Source organism: Eucyclogobius newberryi, unplaced genomic scaffold (assembly GCF_026437365.1).
Source record: "Eucyclogobius newberryi isolate DKJ021-1_F unplaced genomic scaffold, fEucNew1.0.hap1 SCAF_18, whole genome shotgun sequence".
NCBI lineage: Eukaryota > Metazoa > Chordata > Actinopteri > Gobiiformes > Gobiidae > Eucyclogobius > Eucyclogobius newberryi.
Window position 1 is genome coordinate 18,105,366 of NW_027315812.1, and position 18,851 is coordinate 18,124,216.

Below are 18,851 nucleotides of genomic sequence, written 5' to 3' on the forward strand. Positions count from 1 at the left end.
GAGACAACGTTCTCAATTCATATTTGTTCAGAGAGATATAGAAAATGAAGTGCACTTTTAATGTATGGTCCACCTGCCATTCTGTTTAGGCTTAAATATGTGTCTGTGGCGGTGGTACAGTCCCGTGACATCTTCATCATGATATGCCCTCCTCCAGACTACTGATTGTATTACGAGTGTTTGAATATAATTTGTAATTATGGGGGAGGAAAAAAGGTGCAATAAATTTTGATTTTCCAAAACAACATTTTGACCTATTGTCAGGGAACCACTCATCCATTTGTCCTTCCACGTTGTTTTACCACATCCTTGTCTCTTAACAGAAACATGTGCATATCATATTTTGGTGTCTTGTGTGTTGTGTTGCTTGGGAATGATGCAGGGCCTTCTTGGGGGTGTTGAAACCCGTAAACATGGGAGGGGATTATGGCATCATTGGCAATGGGTGTTGCCATGGCACATCTATTGTTCAATAGCACGCTGCCACAAAACCCCCACTGATGTCCATAATTTGCTTTTCAGTCGTCAAACCCCACCCCAGTCGTCAGAGCCCGCCATAAAATGCCCCCATAGCCACATACAATAAAGTAGTGAATTGTAACCCGTAACAAAACTACCTTATATTTTCATAGTATTTTCTATAGTCTGTATTTCAAACTCTAGTGAGACTAAGCTCCCAAGTAGTATGACTCATGAGAGGAAGGTAATCACAGGCAATGATGTGGACCGCTGCAGGGCAAGCCCCGTTGTGGAGGAATACCCTTGAGAAAGTCCACGCCGTCTGCAAACGACTGCTCATATAGGTCTTGGGATCACCCTGCTGGTACAGCCAATCACGAACCCCGTTGTAAATATTGTGGGCGTTTTCACCCAATCAGCGACGAGCTTGCAACGGCAGCGTCGACGCGATTGGTCAGTTTTCCACAAAAGGGCGTATTCGCTCGCTCCGGCAGCACCGTCTGTGGCAGGTGGTGTGCGCTTTAAAACCACACAGTAGGCTAATGTTTAGGGACGTTAGATAGGTGCCGGGAGAAATAGGCTTGATTTATTTTAGCATCGTGCCATTTTAGGTTTGCTAGTGTATGCTAGTTTATGCGTTTGTCCTGAAGGCGGCGGGATTGCGGCGTTCGCGGTTGAACATCGGGGTTCCCCCTCTTTCTTTCTCTGAGCCAGACACTTGGTGCTTTTACAGTCAGTGGTGGATTAACAACTGCTCCTTCATCTGCATCATTATGTAGCTGAGACGACGGAAAAAGCCCTTCCTCCGCGCTGGTGGTGTTTCGTCCCCCCGGTGTGCGCCCATCTGAGAGTCGGCGGTGCCTGGTCACATCCTGGAGCAGCCCTCGCGTCGTCCGTCCGCCAGTGGTGCATGCGGTGTGTGTGTGATATGTGGATGACATTTTTTGGATGCAATCGTGCCCTTTGTTTTCATTTCGGGACATGCCATATGCGTCAAATGGACTGACGTGTTCGATGCGCTCTGAAAAATGAGGAAGCGTTTCTATAAAGCGTTTCTCGAAAATGACTACAAGGTCTCGTCGTCGTTCTTGGGCCCGGATTTGAGTAAAATGAGAAGGAAAAGGGCTAATGCAGCAACAGCATGATCGTTTTCCTCACGGAACCGTACCAAAGGTGGGGGTAAAACCAGACGCAACATCAATGAAGGCGATTAGGACAAGTTTTGTGTCTCTTATCATGGACAGAAACACTTGCTCTGCTCGAATATAGTAGCAGATCACATTATTGTATATTCAGAACACTTTCTTTGTCAACAGTCCTGCGCTGCGTTTGTTATTTGTTGTCACCAGTTGCTTTTCCCTTTTTTATTTTTTATTTTTTTATTTTTTTTTACTTGGATCCAGCTCTGACTGTTCAATGGAAGTATGTTATCAGCTGCCGGTTTTGCCTCTGGACAGGCCGGTTCCCAAGCACGTCCTCAGCCGGAGGGGAGCCATAAGTTTTAGCTCCAGCTCTTCCCTATTTGGGGCTCCAGATCCAAGGCAACTGTCACAGGTATTATCATCCTTGTATTTACACCTGAACCATTGTGTCATAATTGGATTTGCACAACACACAGGCCTTCTTAAACTCAAAATTACATTTTTTTCTTTGACAAATACATGTCTAATCTGCAGGAATCTTGCAGGTGGTTGTTTGATATCAAGGCCTTAACTTACACTGTGCACGGTCACACTTTTACAGAAGTACACAACATGTTCTTATCTGTCACACTTCCAGCGCAAGCACACATCACCTAAAAACATTTTGCATTTGTGCATGTAGAGCCAAGATAAAGCCCCCATGTGTTGGCCTGCACCAGCACTGTAGGTGGATACCAAAAGTACTAGTCTTGACTTGGGACTTGCCACAATTGTACTAGTGTGTTATTTGTGTTGGCATCTCTTGACACATTAACAGAAGAAGCCTAAATGATTATTGGAAAAGTGGTTAGTTTGCTCTTTATTTAGAAAAAGGGGAAATCAGTTTAGTACACAACAGCCTTTTCTGGGGGTCACTTTCTGTTTGATTCTCAAGTACACACAAAAAGTGGCACCGCCGGTACAATGCACTTCACTGCATTAGGCAAACAATCTGAGTCTCAGATATGGGGTTCTGTGGTATTCTCCTCTTGGCCCATCATCAAGTAATGTGAACAAATTACTGAATTATTTAGGTCCTTACATGCGTTGAGAAGAGTATTTGGGTTGCAAACATTATTTTATCAGTTGACAAGTCAAATGATGATTTTTATTGTACATCAAGATATTTATCATTTTTTTAAACTAAATTAGGGTTGAATAGTAGCTTCTCAATATGTAATATTTACAAATAAATGTGATTATTGAAAATAATTCAAATCTTATCCGATAACTGTGACGAGCTGCGATTACGATCATATTGTTCTCAATTTAACTTTTTTCCCACCCACTCACATTTGTTTGACTTCAAAGCTCTGACTGAGTGACGGCTGGATTTGAATAAATCACAATCACAAGTGTTGACGTTGGAATAAGCAGATCACTTTATTATGTCTTGAAGAATATATTGTATAAACTGTACATGACTTTTGATCAAATCAAAATTGCCGTGTCAAGAAAATAGTGATATTAATGTTTTACCCCTCGTTTCAAAAGGATTAGATCAGATTATTTTTTTTTTTACATTTTGATTTGAAAATTTTACTGTCTATGTATGTCTTTTGTTATGTATTTTCTTGTCCGTATAGTCCAGATAAAGCCCTAAAGCGTAATGTGATTTGGCCACTCGGCTCACTTGATATCACAAAACTTTAAGTCACCTTTGTCCATTTACTTGTTTCAATGGGATGTTAATTGGTGCTTTGTTAGGGCCACTGCTCCACATAAGCATCCATGTGTGTCCATTTTGAACATCTGGTACAAACCCTCAATGTATGGAGGTCTCAATGCAGGGATTCAGTGGTTTTCTTATCATTTTAATTGCTTGTACTTGTATGAATGCACTGTTGGAATGACTTCTGTTCAGAGTTTGAACTTTTCACCAACTGCCTTATCCTCAAGCCAAGTTTAAGTAGCACAACATTACTGTGCAAAGTAAATTGCATGGTAATTTCCATGCCATTTCCTTTGTCTTACTTCAGAACACTAGACATCTTTCATAAACTTGCTTCCCTCTCAACAGGTTTTTATTTCATCACATAAGCGCTCATTTCTGTTTTGCAAGTGGGAGGTGTGCTCCATTGTTCTTGTTTGGCAATAATTCGACCAGAACTGAATACTGCGAGTTGGAACCTTGATTTCTGTACAATGCAGAATACATTTAGAAGGTTATAAAATGACAGCAACCCACTATAAACATTTCAATAGATTTTTGGCATTTTGATATTTCCAAATAAGTCGCAGTACTTTTCAGGACCTCACTTGCCCTTGGTGGTGTTTAGCATGTGGTTCCTCTCACCTGTTGGAGGAAGTAAAACAGGGCCTGGTTCTGTGTGGGCAGTGGTTTGGCCTCAGACCAAACTCACAGATGGCCAAAGTCTCTTTTCTTTCACTGGTTATCTTGTTCTGCTTGCTGAAATGCTCCTGCTCTTCCTCTCTCCTCCTTGTATAAAAGACAGGAATGGAACAGACTCTGTATAATATATAGAGTCTGTTCAACTCATAGTGACATATTATGTAACTATGTAGTTTAGGAATGCTGATGATGAGGTGTAAATATGCAGTGAGGGAGGCGTAGAAATTACATTAAAGAACGGCCACATTTATCCGTTACAAAGCTGTTATTGTGTTGTGTGGGAGTACGTGTCGGTGGCTTGTTGGTTTTATCATTTTTTTTAAGGAAAGTTCCAGCTAATTCTAAAACCTGATTGATTTATGGTTTTTCATGGATGGTAAATGTCTGAGTATCACTTCTCCAAATCACAAATGTTCTTCTCATGCATCAGCCAAGCCAGGAAAACCCCTGCCGGAGCAGCTGCCCTGATGCCAGCTCTCCAGAGGCCTCATGCTGTAGGAGGGACGGTTGTGCATAATCATTGCACATGCACACAAATGATCTATTATGGCTAAATGCAAGTCGTAAATTCAGCCAATATCACCATTTGAACTAGTGCATTTATTTCTGTGTCGTTGTTGTTTTACCATTTTTAAGGCTTGCACACCATACACTAAAATATAACCAAGTAACACTTTTTTGAAAACAATGTGTCAATATTGTCCATTGTATCATAGTAGATTATTTGATTAAATGCGTAAAGTCGAGTTGTGTTTGCGTATTATATAAACCTACGTAGGCACGGGCCATTAAATTCTTGCATACAATAATTCATACTTTTTCTTTGTACTGAACAATTCATCAGCCTTACATAAATTAATCTCTTTGTGTGACTTTTATGTCTGATAATGGATTAGTATTACAACTATAGTGTAGTAAAGATTGTTTTGGTGCACTTTAAACTTAAGTAAAAATCAATTTGACACATAGAAACTAGTAAAGCTTTGGAATGTATTGATGAAGTCTGGTTTGTTCCAAAGAAGTGATGTGCTTAGTCCAGCTCGGCCTTTGTGATGTTTGGCTACAATTGGAGCTGATAGACTTTGTGCATAAAAAGGGCAGATAGAGCTGTGTCTCGTCCACTGTATAAACGATAAGGACAGCTCGGCAGTTCTGTTTTGTTTTTTAGAGGGAGTTGACTGTTGTTTTTAACTGAAGCGATAAGTATTTTTTCTGCTCAGTGCCATCACATTGATGTAGTTTTAGGATGTGGTAAGAATGCTGAAGGAGCCGTTCAGACACTGAGCCTGGAGTTTCACAATATTTCTCAGAAACTTTAACCCTTGTGCCAAAGTTTGATGTTCTCTCTCGTGTGTATGTGTATGTGTATGCATAATTACACACACAATATGTCCCCACCGCTCTTCTCTGTAAGGGGCCCAGTCACATGACCACCATTGTGCTGAAGTGTTGAGTGCAATCAGCCATGAGAATATGGCTGTACACATCAGTAAACTACCCAACAACTGACTGGGAAAGGAATTACTCAGAACTTCACCATTTGTTACAGTTGAAGTTCTTGTGTGCAGGTGTTTTGTTCAGATCCACTTTTTGTTTGACCTCTTTAGGATTGGGATATAAATTAATCTGACTAGAGAAACCTCTACAGCCTTGCAATGATGTTTGAAATGAATGAAATTCTTGTGTTGCGTAGACCACCTGAGAGAATGAAACAAGTGCCTCCCTGCCCCCACCTCTAACCGTAGCACTTCGCTCAAAGCACATTTATACAAGGTCCCTAAAACCACTCTGTGTAAAAGAACCTTTAAATCATTTTATGATACTTCAGCCGCCAGTAAAAACATTAGTTGCAGATGCTGTTCAACACTGTCTTGTCTCTCAACAGCAGCAGCTCTTCCAAGTCATCTGGCCCATTGAGTAATGAATGTGCAATGAATAACATTTAGAATTGTGATTTCAATTACAAAATAAATTGCCATAGAAAAGAATTAAATACATTTGTTATGTGCGCTTATTCTACCCTGCAAAACCTGGAGCCAAGCCACTCGTTGCCTACAGTGGCTTTGAAAACCAAAGTGTCACAAAACTGACTCTTACAATATATCAAGTCTATATTTCTCTACTGGGTAATTTTGACAGTGAAGTAATTGTTTGAAATAATTGTGATTTCAATTAGGCACCAAATAAACGTGATTATGAATGTTTTTTTGCCATAATCGAACAGCCCTACCATGGAGTCCTCTCCTCCTTCTCAGTTCCTGCAGCTGGACTAAATCAACGTGAGCCAAGAGTAAACCGTTCTGCAGCTGGTCGACCTCAGCTGGAGCTTTGCACATGCACGCACACTCAACCCTGCTCCACCGGTTTACACGCCTGATGTTACTGGAATGTCCCAAAACGTACAGTTGAGAGCAAGTATTCAGTTTATGCATCTATGCTGACGTTTGAGACATGTTTGGCTTTGTGTTACTGAGCTGCTTTATAGGAACTCAAGCTTCCTTATTCGACTTGATCTGCAGCAACAAAACCAGATGACACAATACAGTTAAACACAGAAGTTGAAGAACACTTACCATCTGCTGTACTGTATTGGCCATGTTTGACAAAGCCTTTGGGCAATAAATCTTTGCTAAACTAGAACACAAATGCCCAAAATGAATTGGGCTTGCTGTAATTAAATTCGTCAAAAGCAGTACATTCAAAGCAAAACCAATTTTCAAGAATAATGCTTTCGCTGTAGTTTTGTAAGTGGTTAAAATGACTTGGAACGTGTGTACAGACATCTCAACCCCTGACCTTTAGAAACCTGAGTTCTCTGACCCCCACTTGAGCTCACAGCCGAGATAAGGACCAGGACCGCATGTAAACGAGCTTACGGGGAAATGCAGGGAGCACAATGGATGGACTGTGTTGTACTAGCTGCAGTAAATGGCCAAAAGGACCTGAAATTTGGTTTGTTCTCAAGCTTCTGCAAGCAAACACCACCCAGCCTCAGCTCCAGGTGATTGGTTTACACACATGAAGAGTTTCTATACGTCCATTAAAGCCAGCCCACGCCTAAAGAAGCATTGTGTAATAAATGTAGTTTTGGAACTTCCAAAAACGTATAAATGAAGTTTTGACAGATGTCTAGACAACCTGTTTAACCAGGTCACTGCAAACACAACTGTTAAGATTTAGAGATCTAGGACATTCTTACATTTTGATTAAGAACTTTCAAGTTGTCAGTTTTCTAAGAAGGGGCCAGCTGCACACCCCATCTCCGCTCCAGCTTTTCCCAAACCGTACACACAAGCTTCTACTGGTGATAATACTTGGATATGATTGTGCTCTGCTGTATTTATGTTCAAACATGTTAACGTTTTGACACAATTTACACCCAGATTAGTCATGATTTAGCCCTATAGTTTTGGCATACTTTAGTGTTATTGCAGATCTGGTTTTGTACAAATTGAATCTAGTCTTAGTGGCACTTGGAAAGCCAAATAGTTTATGTGGTGGGGCTTGGTGAGAAAAGGTTTTGAAACATGGCTCAGCTCAGTGTTGGTGCTTGTAAACAATTTTCCTATGAGTCATTTTAAACAAATGGAAATATGTGATAAGGATCTAAAACCTCTGTCCATGAAGCACAAATGTCAACCGGAGCGATATTGAAAAATATGAGACTCCTTTTTTTTGTTTTTTTTTGTTTTTAATGACCGGATAACAATATTGATACTGTACATATTGTGCAAAAAATGCTGTAAAATTGAATCCAAAAGTGCAGAAGTTTCAGAGATTTTTATTTTATAGACATGCAAAATTTGATTATCAAGTACATCTCCAAACAATTGCAGTTTAATAAAAATGTTTGATTCCCGTAGATCTCCTGGATTCCTTGTTGAGCCACACCCATCTGCTGAAGTGTCACTTGTTTTTGTGTATGGCATAGTACAGGAAATGCCTTTTTATCAGATGTAATTCAAATGTAGATAAATATTTCATTGCTTTGTCTGGACACCCTGTTTAACCAGGTCACTGCGAACACAACAGTTAAGATTTAGAGATCTAGGAAAGGTTTATTTTTGATTAAGGAGTTTTTGTAAGAAGGGGCCAGCTGCACAGCCCACCTCCTCCCCAGCTGTTCCCAAACAGGACACACTACTGGGGATATACTTGAGTCTTTAAATTGTATTTAATTATGGATAGGATTGTGTTCTGCTGTATTTATGTTCAAACATGTTAACGTTTCAACACAATTTACAACCACATTAGCCATGATTTAGCCCAAGTTTGGGGCACATTTAAATCCTTGCCTCGTACGGATTGAAACCAGTCCTAGTGGTACTAGGAAAGGCAAATGGTTTGTGATGGCGCTTGTGTTACAACTTTGTGAACCATTATGTTGGAGCTCCATGTTTAATTTTAGATTCCTAAACATTTATATAATGATCTAAATCTGAACTTGAGTTCATGACCTTAGTTTGGCCTTTGGGCTTAGCCTTTTTCTCTCACCTTCTGTCCACAAAAATAATTGTAGAGTAACGGAAATGTTTGATGTTGTTGAACTAGAAAACCTGTTCGGTCCTATGTTATAGATTTTTGAGCTTTTCCCTAAACCTCTAGGCCTAACCTCTTGTTTATTTTGGTGGTAATTAATTCTGAAATGCTCATCACAAGTCCATATTCACGTATTTCCACTCTGATGTCCTTCTCTATGCAGCTAACCAACTTGCTAGCCAGTGTTGCCAAATCCACCGTGTTCGTGTGGGATTGGGTCGGGTTTTTGGTGCTTTTCAGACTCTGTTGGGCGAGTTTGGTCGCTAAAGCCGACCAACCCTGGAGCTAGCAGCTATAATTCTTTATTTAAACGGCTCCCTTTCCTAGTCTGCCTTGAGTCCTTGCACTTGCACCTGTGTCTTTTCCATACTGTGCTGAAACATGCCTGTAATATCATGGCTGAAGTAAAAATATGAAAATGGACCAAAATGGCAAACGTATTACCTTTTTATATCATTATTTGAAAGATTATATTGCAACTTTGTTTTTTGATCATACATATCTTCAAACTCTTGCAATATTCTCAATCTTTCAATACATTCCCCACCTCTTGTCCAAGAGTCTTGTCCAAGCACACATTATTCATATATTCATTGGTTTTCATTTCTTGCTTAAAGGTGCCATTTTGAGAACTTATGACCATTTAATAGATGGCTCTTTAGTTTAGAATTGTTACTTGCATTGATAACGGTTCTAAATTCATGAATCTGAGCATTTGTTCTTTCAGCACACATGTGAGTTGTCCACTTAAGTGCCAAGTATCCCTTTTAAGTGTTTGCTGGTTGGAAAGAGTTGGGACAGCTGGTCAACCCTCCGATCCCAGCCTTATGGGTCACATTATGCACTTGTCAATAATGTTCCAGTTGATACAAACACCCCAGTGTGACACACACTTTAATGCTCACACTAACCACCAGTGCTGTGTGTAAACAGAGATGTGTGTGTGTGTGTGTGTGTGTGCTCTCAAACTAATCCTTTACATATGAAGTAATGAGCCCGAAAGCATGTACACTGGTGTTTGCATGTGTTTTTGTTTGTGGCAGTTGACGGCTGTTATTAGTTCCTAGATACAGGGCTTCAGTTGCACCATATGCACACATCTTTTTACAAAAACACAAGGGTGTAATATTGATCCTGCATTGTCTGATTCTGGGGGGGTTATACTTAACTATTTATATTTAATGTAACTTATTTGAGGCTGTATATTAGATGGTGGTAATATAAATTTACAAACCATTGGTTTGAATATGCTCTATTAAATTAAAATATTCAGTATTAGAATTTGAAAAGGACCATTTCAGTCTTCTACAGTTTATTCTGCCAGAGAAATTATGTACTTAGTACTTAGCCAGGCAGACCCTCGTTCACATTTCTTAATCTTAGACAGCCAGTGCGTCTGTAAGCATGGTCAAATAAGTCATCTTGTAGTCTTGTGGACAGTCATGGGGCCTGTCACTGGAATGGGTAACCCTAGCGGAGGGCAGCCCCGGTGGAGACATGGTCTGGAGGGGGGCCAGGATTTATGGAGTGCACAGAGAGGTGAGCCAATGCTGCAGTGTAGCCCATAGCAGCAGTCTGTCCACACAAGAGCTGCTGGCATACACCCGCCTACTGTCTCTTTAATGAACACCAGCGGTGACAACTGGCTGCTGGTCAGGTATACTGTTATTGACGCCATACTCTTGAAATATTTAAAGACATTGAGCTATGAAATTTGAAAGTCCACGGACTTTTGGAGGAGCAAATTATTTGATCTTATGTGCCCAATTAATAGCGATGACCATGTTGGCCCCCATAGTCTAAAATTCATGCTACAAAAATGTCAAACTCTGTTTCATTTCTAAGGAATAGGCTCAGTACTAGTCGATACCGATTTTGATGCCACAATGATAACAACAAACCCTCACAAAAAAAAGAAAGACTGTAATTTTCAAGACAGAAATAATTGTAATTTCTTTATGTGGTTTTGTACTAGTTCATTCTAAAACTGGTCACGAAAGGTCAAATGTCCTGTTTTTCTTTTATAATCAATACTTATTGTATTGTAAAGCACAATTCGTACACAAGGCAGTCCAAAGTGCTTCACACAACAGGAAGAAAATGCATTAAAATCACAAAGACAAAGAGTAGAGTGCAAAGAAAGTAATTCCAGCCATATGCACAGCAAAACAAAACTGTTTTGAGCTCAGATAACCTCAAATTAGCTGTTACTTTTTGTGTATGAAAATCTAATACCAGTTTATTGTAGTTCACCTTTTGTTTTGTTTCTGACCAATGGGGGAAAGCAAAGACCATTGAGGGACCTCTATTGATATATATAAACAAAATGCATCTCAAAAATGAAGGCCTGTACTGGTATATTTTGTATAGTGTATTATTTCATGCAAATATGACTCTGTTTAGATAAGGCATGTGTTTCTCACATGACCGATAACAGTGGTGTAAGTGCCATATCAGGCGGATGATATGGAGCTAGAACTGGTTTTATCAGTGCAACAGTTTGTGTACATTTGAAAACTGTAGATTAAAACGCACAGTAGCACTACAACTCACAACACTGTGTATAGTCATGTACAATATAAGACCTGAAATCATATTTGTCAGTCACATTTTCCCTTCATTTTTCTTTTAAACAGAGACGGGGGGCCATCTCCTACGATAGCTCGGACCAGACTGCCCTGTACATTCGTATGCTAGGTAAGTATTTTACTAATGGGTAGCACTTTCTCTGACTGGCTTGGCTAAGGGGCAACACTTTTTCACAAATCTGCAGTGTTTAGATGTGGAATTGACCTCTCTTTTACATGACAATGAGCTACTTGGTCATCCACTCTGCGCTTTTTGAATATGCTGAAAAGGTAGTTTCTTTGGGGACAGGAGGCACAGAGATTGGCTGTCTGCAGGAACCATGTAACTGACCCGCAATAACAAAATACAACACTTTTCAAGAAATTGTGTAGAATGATGAGTGCACCGGCAATGCCTCGGAGAAGAACTCTATCTAAAAGTTATTTGTTGAAGTATATCTATGATATAAACTGCATACGACCTTGCTGTCCTGAAGTATGTTTTGATTAGTGGCCACTCGGTGTTACTGCATCTGCCGAGCCCATAACCCGTTGCAAGGCCATGTGTTTTTGTGTAATCAAACTGCTCGTGTTGACACGGCCCATACAGCTTTCACAAAGAGATTATTTTTTTTTTAGCCATGCACTGGGCCCACACTAGCTTAACACTAGTCACTAATGTGCTGAGTGGTCAGAACTGATCACGCACTGCCAGTCACACAGTGGGCAGCGCTAGCCCGAATTGTGGAAGTAAAGCAGACGTTTTGCCATCATGAGCACAGGTCAGAGGAAACCAATTCGACACCATCTTTGATACAGATCCAAAAGAGTCCAGTTGCAGTCGCTGTATGGAGTGGAAGTTTGCTGCCATTGACCACTTTGTCATATCCGTGCCAAACTAATTGGGAGGATTTTATTAATTTACGATAGCTACCTTTAGTTGGTTACGATTACTGTTTGGGTTAGGTGTTGATAGTTGAGTATTAAACCAAACCGAATGTGGACCTAGTGTGGAGTGCCACTCAACATGGCACTGCCCATCAGCTGCAGCCAGATCCTTTTCTCTAGAACTTCTTATACTCCCAGGAGGTCAGATTTATTCTGCTGTACATAACAGTGAGTCAGTACAGCACCATTTGCGGGATAAATATGTGTAATGCAGCTTTCCACATCTAAAATGGTTTCCTTCATCGGTTGTGTACATGTAGATCAAATTCAGCGTGAATGTGACATTCTCCTGACCCATGTTGCCGTGTAAACATGGCCTGACTCTCACCTCCCCATTGCCTCAATCACAATGGCCATTATTTTCTGTATTATGATTAAGTTGAATATTGTTAATTGGTACAGCATGATATTATTTGGATTTAATTAAATATAGTACACAACATTTTCTACTTGATGTACACATTGTTCATTTTTAAGGGGCAAAAACCACAATGAATCAACATTTGAAAAAGCTGATTAGCGTGAAAGGCATATTGCTTTGCCAGAGATCTTTATTAACAGAAACCAACAGTGCTGGACTGCCTGGTCAATACAGTGTGATGTTGTATGGATCATTAGCTTAAAATGCTTTTTTCTCAATTGATGTTAATAGTTTTATTTTTACTTGGTACAAAGAATATGTGAGCAAGTATGAAACATGGCAAATACCAGACCATACCATTATACTATTGTAAGTATTATCAACAAAATAATTCTGATACATTGGTGATTCTGCAGCATAAAGCATCTCTCTCTAGGTTTTTATTTAATTGCGTGTGAGAGACACACAAATGCACACTGCAGGCTCGCGTTTAGTTGGCCAAGTTAATGCGGATTTGCTTTCAGATAGCTGGAGTCAAAGCTTTCGCCACATCAGTTATAATGACATGACCTACATCTACCCCAGAGCATCAGCACTAATGCACCATGGGGGAAACATGGACCCATTGACTCCCTCACACTAATCACACAGGCACGCGAGGCCTAGGCACATGCAGCTGCAGATGGTATACAGCTAGAACCAGAAGTATACATATTGAAGTGAATAATAACTAAAATATATTTCTATTTGGCCTGTTCTGGTGTAAAAAAAAAAAAAAAAAAGTATTTTACCTTGAATTTTACAAACTGTCAAGTCATGGTTTCTTTCTCACAGTACAGTATACATTTATCACTGTGGATTTTGAAATCTCCTGAACAGAAGCCACACGGTCTTTGGTCTGGACTCTAGGGTTGGTTAAGAACATAAACAGTCTCCTCCTTCACCAGGATAATGGCATGACAATTCCATGTATTTGGAATCTTGGACCATGTGGGAATAGTTCATGTGGAAGTCTAGAACTCTCTCCCTGATGTCTTGGCTGTTTTTATTGTTTGTTGTCTACATCCACAGATGCACAAAAAGGGCAAATATAGATACAGAAATATTTAGGTAATTAATAGTGACCATCCACATTACAATGTTGTCTGTTTTGATGTCAGAGAATGGGGGGAAATGTCTTTATGCAGTGTTGGTAAACCTCTAGTTCCAGCTGTATGTTTTACACCACCAGGGCCAGTGAGCTTGCATTGCTCATTATTCCAAACTGTCCCCTGCATCAGTTCAACAAAACACAGATGGCAAAATAATAATGTTGAGGATCCATTTGATCCATCATAGTTTTGATGTTTTGATAAGGGCTTATGTACTATTTAAACAGCTGTTTGCAAGTAACGCAGTGGTTGGGGGGACATAGTTGTGTGACTGCTTTGATTTACTACACAAACGACACAACTAAAGCCCTTCTAGAAAAAAGATCATTGCACTGTTGTTGACTGAGTTAGATACTTCCACAGAAAGAGCACAGACTTGCTGTGAAGAAGTTTGGTGTCATAGCACCATTCTGTCACCTCGCTCTGCTCTGCTCCTGACTGCAGTCCTCAGACCTAGCCACAGAGTCCTGCCCAGAGCTCCAGCCTGTCCCTGTGCCGTTGCCTGACTACTGAAACAGCCATAGACTAGTCCAGATCTCTCGGTGCCTATCAATACTAATATAGAGTGGACGTTCTGACATTGCATTGCATGCTCAGCTGTCTGATTGACTTGTCTGTCCATTTGAATTCTCTCTTCTGGTTTGTGGGAGTGTGTGGCTGAGTGATAATGCAATTGAATATCATACAGCAGGGCTGGGTCAAATAGTTTTTACAATTATTTGATTTATTCGTTTCCCCACAACAGTGCTTTAAAAAAATCGGTATTCCTCTGAATAACTTCTGTGCAATGTAAAAAAAAGAAAGAAAGACAAAATCCAATTACAGTTTAAAATGCGACAGTGGCCTTCAATTTTCAGATGTCAAGTGGGTTGTTAAATGATGTGGAAAAAAATCATATTATTTATTCAAAGTTGTCATTATCCTGTGGCAAAGCAAGTGGCACATGAGCAGCACAAGATACAGTGAAATCTGAAGTGTATTGTAAACACTACTTGGCCTAGCACAGCTTACACTGAACACAGCGTGACTTTAGAGGAAATAAGTGCTGATTTCTTCTAGGAGATGTGAGAGTCAGAAGTCAGGTTGGATTTGAACCGGAACGAAGGAGCTCCCACCCATACCTGTGCATCGACTTCCGAACTCTTCACAGTAAGTATGAACAATGGCCCCCAATGAGTTATTAACAAGTTACTTGATCAAACAGGATGCCTTTATCCTGGTGTTTGTGCACTGCTTTCTCACACGATGATCCCAGTGTCTTTATGTAAATCTTGTCTAAAAGCCATTCCATTACTTCATTAACTACCCACAAAGTCTATGCATGTGAGGACATTCTGGCCAAAAGTGATCCAAATTGAACCAATGTTTTTTGCGAGTGGTAGCCACAGTTTATCCAGACCCAGTGCTTCTGTGTGCATGTCTGCCGTGTGATCCCAGACGAGAGGCTTATGAGTGGGCGGCTGTGTCAGCAGCGACTGTTTGTGTATCGCTGAGTTGGTGTCAGATCCCCACCAGCTTGTGTGATCCAAATGACTCTGTGAGCCCCGTAAGCCTGTGGCACAACAGAAAATCCCCAAAGGCTTTTCAAAAGTGTCATTAATAAAGATTTGCATTCTTTGATTAATACAGCGCGCCTGGGATGTGGCTCCACATCGGCCTCATCTCCAGAAAGGAGAGTCCACAGACTGCTGAGTTTTCAGCGGTACCTGCACTCGTCCCGTCTGCTCAGAGGAATCCCCCAGCAGATGCCCCTACACATCCTCGATGAAGACTACACTGGACAGGCCAGAGTATGGCATTTCAAGACGTCAAAATACAATTGTCCAAAATAATGCATTTAATAATAATAATTCCTTTAACATCTTGTTTCAGTGCATGCTGGATAAAGTTGGGAACTGGAACTTTGATATTTTCCTTTTTGATAGACTGACAAATGGTGAGTAAATCAGATTTTTGGTCGTGGCATCTGTACTATAAGACCCGCTAAGTATTTCTGCAGCGGTGCAATCGATTGGAGTTTTGTCTCATCAATAGTTATATTATACTTCTATAGTCGAGAGTGACTTGAAAGACTCTATTTTCTCTTCAGGAAACAGCCTGATCAGCCTGACTTTCCACCTCTTGAACCATTATGGCCTGGTTGAGCTCTTTCAGCTGGACATGGTCAAACTTTGGAGGTTTCTGGTCATGGTGCAGGAGGATTACCACAGCGACAACCCCTACCACAACGCTGTCCACGCTGCAGATGTCACACAGGCCATGTACTGCTACATGAGAGAGCCAAAGGTCAGAAAGGACACTTTCATTTTGAATCACTATGAGTGATTAACTGTTTTTTGTTTTGTTTTTCACTTCAGCTTGCAAAGTCTCTGACCTCATACGACATCCTTCTTGGGCTGCTTGCAGCTGCAACTCATGATTTGGATCATCCTGGGGTTAACCAGCCTTTCCTCATCAAGACTGACCACTACTTGGCTTCTCTATACAGGGTGAGAAAATACACATCACCTTGTTATGATTTGAGCAAAGCAGGTGCTAAAACAGATCTTTGATCTGTGTGGCTGTGCAGAATACATCTGTTCTAGAAAACCATCACTGGAAATCTGCTGTGGGCCTGCTCAGAGAGACGGGGCTGTTTTCACACATGCCTCCAGAGGACAGGTCAGAACAGCAGCTGTAACTAAACTCATATTTCACACAGCAAAGTCTAACTGTGTGTTTATTGTGGACTTCAGCCGTAGCATGGAGAGGGACCTGGGCTCTTTGATCCTGGCCACTGACATCAGTCAACAGAACGAGTACCTGTCCCGCTTCCGTCTCCATCTGGACCAGCAGAACCTGTGTTTGAGCAGCGCCAGCCATCGGCACTTCATCCTGCAGGTTCGACTTGCTTTACATTTGGTTTGCTTGATTGATGCATTCCTGCGCTATGCATACTGTGTATACAATACTAACGGGCTCATCTCACCCATCCCAGATGGCTCTCAAATGTGCAGACATCTGTAACCCCTGCAGACAGTGGGAGCTGAGCAAACAGTGGAGTGAGAAGGTGACTGAAGAGTTCTTCCAGCAAGGTTTGTTTTTTGAGATATTTTCTAACTGTGGAGTCATAAAGTTTTTAATATAAAGATAAAAAAATAATAATACTAATAATATCAATGTTGTCATTGCAGGTGACATTGAAAAGAGACACCATCTTGAAGTCAGTCCACTTTGTGACAGAGCGACGGATAGTGTTGGCAACATTCAAAGAGGCAAGTACACTACAGTATAAAGCCTGTGCAGTATGCGTGGAGCAGTTTGTGTGCAGTTATTCATTGTCAACATTGCCTCCCCCAGGCTTCATGACGTATGTGGCAGAGCCGCTGTTTGGGGAGTGGGCTCGTTTCTCAGACACCCGTCTGTCCCAAACCATGCTGGGACACATGGGCCTGAACAAGGCCAGCTGGAGCGGCCTGCAGCAGGAACAAAGTTCTGCCTCTGAGGAGGCGGCGGAGCCCACCACTGCAGCCTCAAAAGATGGGGACACTGCCAGAACAACAGAGGGAACCAGCTCCAAAGAAATACCTCAGGGAAGCAGCGAATCCTGACGTTCCTCTTGCTCTTCGACCTCAATCTCCTGACCCGGCCTCAAGGCTTCACTCACACTATTGGGCAGGTGGGATGCCTAACCGGATCCTAGCGGCTTTGTTTTTTTGTTTTTTTGCTTCCGCCTCCCATTGATAAACCACTGAGTTATTTAATTTATTTAATTTTTTAATTCCTCTTTTTGGCATATAGCAATACATAGATACCTCATTTGGCTACTGCTGTATTTTCTTTTATTTGCTGTATTATATTTATTTGTCCACTGTAGTTTTGGCATTATGGACTGAACACCATCTTTGTTGGTGGGCATAAGGGGAAAGCAGTATGTGAACTCAACCACACTTTGTGGTGTTCTGAAGTGCCATTTGAAGACAAATGTTTGAAGAATGACATTAATTGCATTGACAGTAAACTGGAGTATTCGTGACAAGACCCTCCTAAGACTTAGCATAATGCCATGTTGCATTTGTATTGAAGATTCTTCCTCACGTAAAAACAAAAAAATGTGACAAGCCCAGTCCTTTTGCTGCCTCTACGAAGACTGTTTACGCATCTCCTTTTGTTTGTTCTCTCCCTTGAACTGAAGTCAATCATGTCTACTCCATGGTTTGCCTTCGAAGCACAGATGTGAAGAACCACTCGTTTGAACTGTCATCTCACTGTTTAAGCCATTAGCAAATCTTTGTCAAACACACCAAATGCCATAAGTTAACTCTTCACATACGCTCCTGTTTTTGCACTCCACGTGTCGACAGCATTCGTTGAGCAGCCTTGTTTTCATCTCTTGTTAAAGTATGGAAAGTAGTCCACACTGTTGTTTTTAATATGTTTATAGTGTTGGTTTATGTTGGGGAAGCATCCCTCCCACACTAAAGATGAGTTACTCACTGCATATGCATCTCACCAGGAACTCCACTCCACGCAACTCGACTCCTCAGGGTTTTGCCAGTCTCTTATCTAGAGAAGGAGGGGCGACTGCAGGCGGGAGGCAAGGTTGTTGGTTTTTCTCTCCTGGATTAGGATCTAGTGGCCGAGACTCTTTCTTCTCTTGGCAGAATGTCTCTCACAACCACATGCAACCTAAGAGACTGCTTGATAGATGCCTTAAAACTATGCACAAACTATGCTAAGTGACCAAACCAACTCTTGTTCCCATCAAGTGCATGGTGTGCTCGTCTCTGAATGCACTGTCCACTCCCTTTGCCTTTTGTTGTTATGAACAACTATAGCATTTTTTTTTTTTTTTTTTACTGAAACAAAATGGTTGAGTGACTTTGAACATTCCATTTCTTTGTTTGGTTTTGTCTACTTTGATTCTGTACAGTGGCACAAGTTGTGTTTGTGTTGGAACATTTTAAAAACATAACAGGTGCTTTTCTTACTTTTGCTGATTTGTATTTTGCTGTAAGACTGTTGACAAAACTGTTTACAATTTGTTGCGACAGCCATTTTTGGGATGACTTGTATGTCGAGCCAGATTTTTGTAAAGGCTTTTGCTGTATTGACCTTTTTGATACATGCCTGTTGCATTTAAAGTTTGAACAATAAAACCTGTTAACAAACGTTTGTCCTCCATGCCTCCACCTGAGAAAGGTTACGGGGCTGATAACACTGTCACTTTTGAGTTATGCTTGTAATCTGTTCAACTTTTGACATTTCATACTCGAGGCTGTGGTCATGTAACATAACATTGACAGTTTAAAA

The 18,851-nt window shown here is 40.9% G+C and overlaps 1 protein-coding gene across 2 annotated transcripts; it reads left to right on the forward strand.

Moving 5' to 3' along the window:
• The first annotated feature begins 954 nt into the window (after window positions 1–954).
• pde7a (phosphodiesterase 7A) lies at window positions 955–18,709 on the forward strand. Of its 2 annotated transcripts, XM_072450788.1 has the most exons (12): window positions 955–2,013; window positions 11,169–11,229; window positions 14,619–14,708; window positions 15,189–15,349; window positions 15,432–15,495; window positions 15,649–15,845; window positions 15,917–16,048; window positions 16,129–16,220; window positions 16,295–16,439; window positions 16,537–16,633; window positions 16,733–16,813; window positions 16,899–18,709. In XM_072450788.1, exons 1-12 carry the CDS (start codon window positions 1,876–1,878, stop codon window positions 17,147–17,149), a joined length of 1,509 nt encoding a protein of 502 aa, XP_072306889.1. In that variant the 5' UTR covers window positions 955–1,875; the 3' UTR covers window positions 17,150–18,709. The 2 variants fall into 2 exon arrangements, with proteins under 2 accessions (XP_072306889.1, XP_072306888.1); XM_072450787.1 differs by lacking the exon at window positions 16,899–18,709 and having other exon boundaries at window positions 959–2,013; window positions 14,622–14,708; window positions 16,733–16,888.
• The last annotated feature ends 142 nt before the right edge of the window (window positions 18,710–18,851 follow it).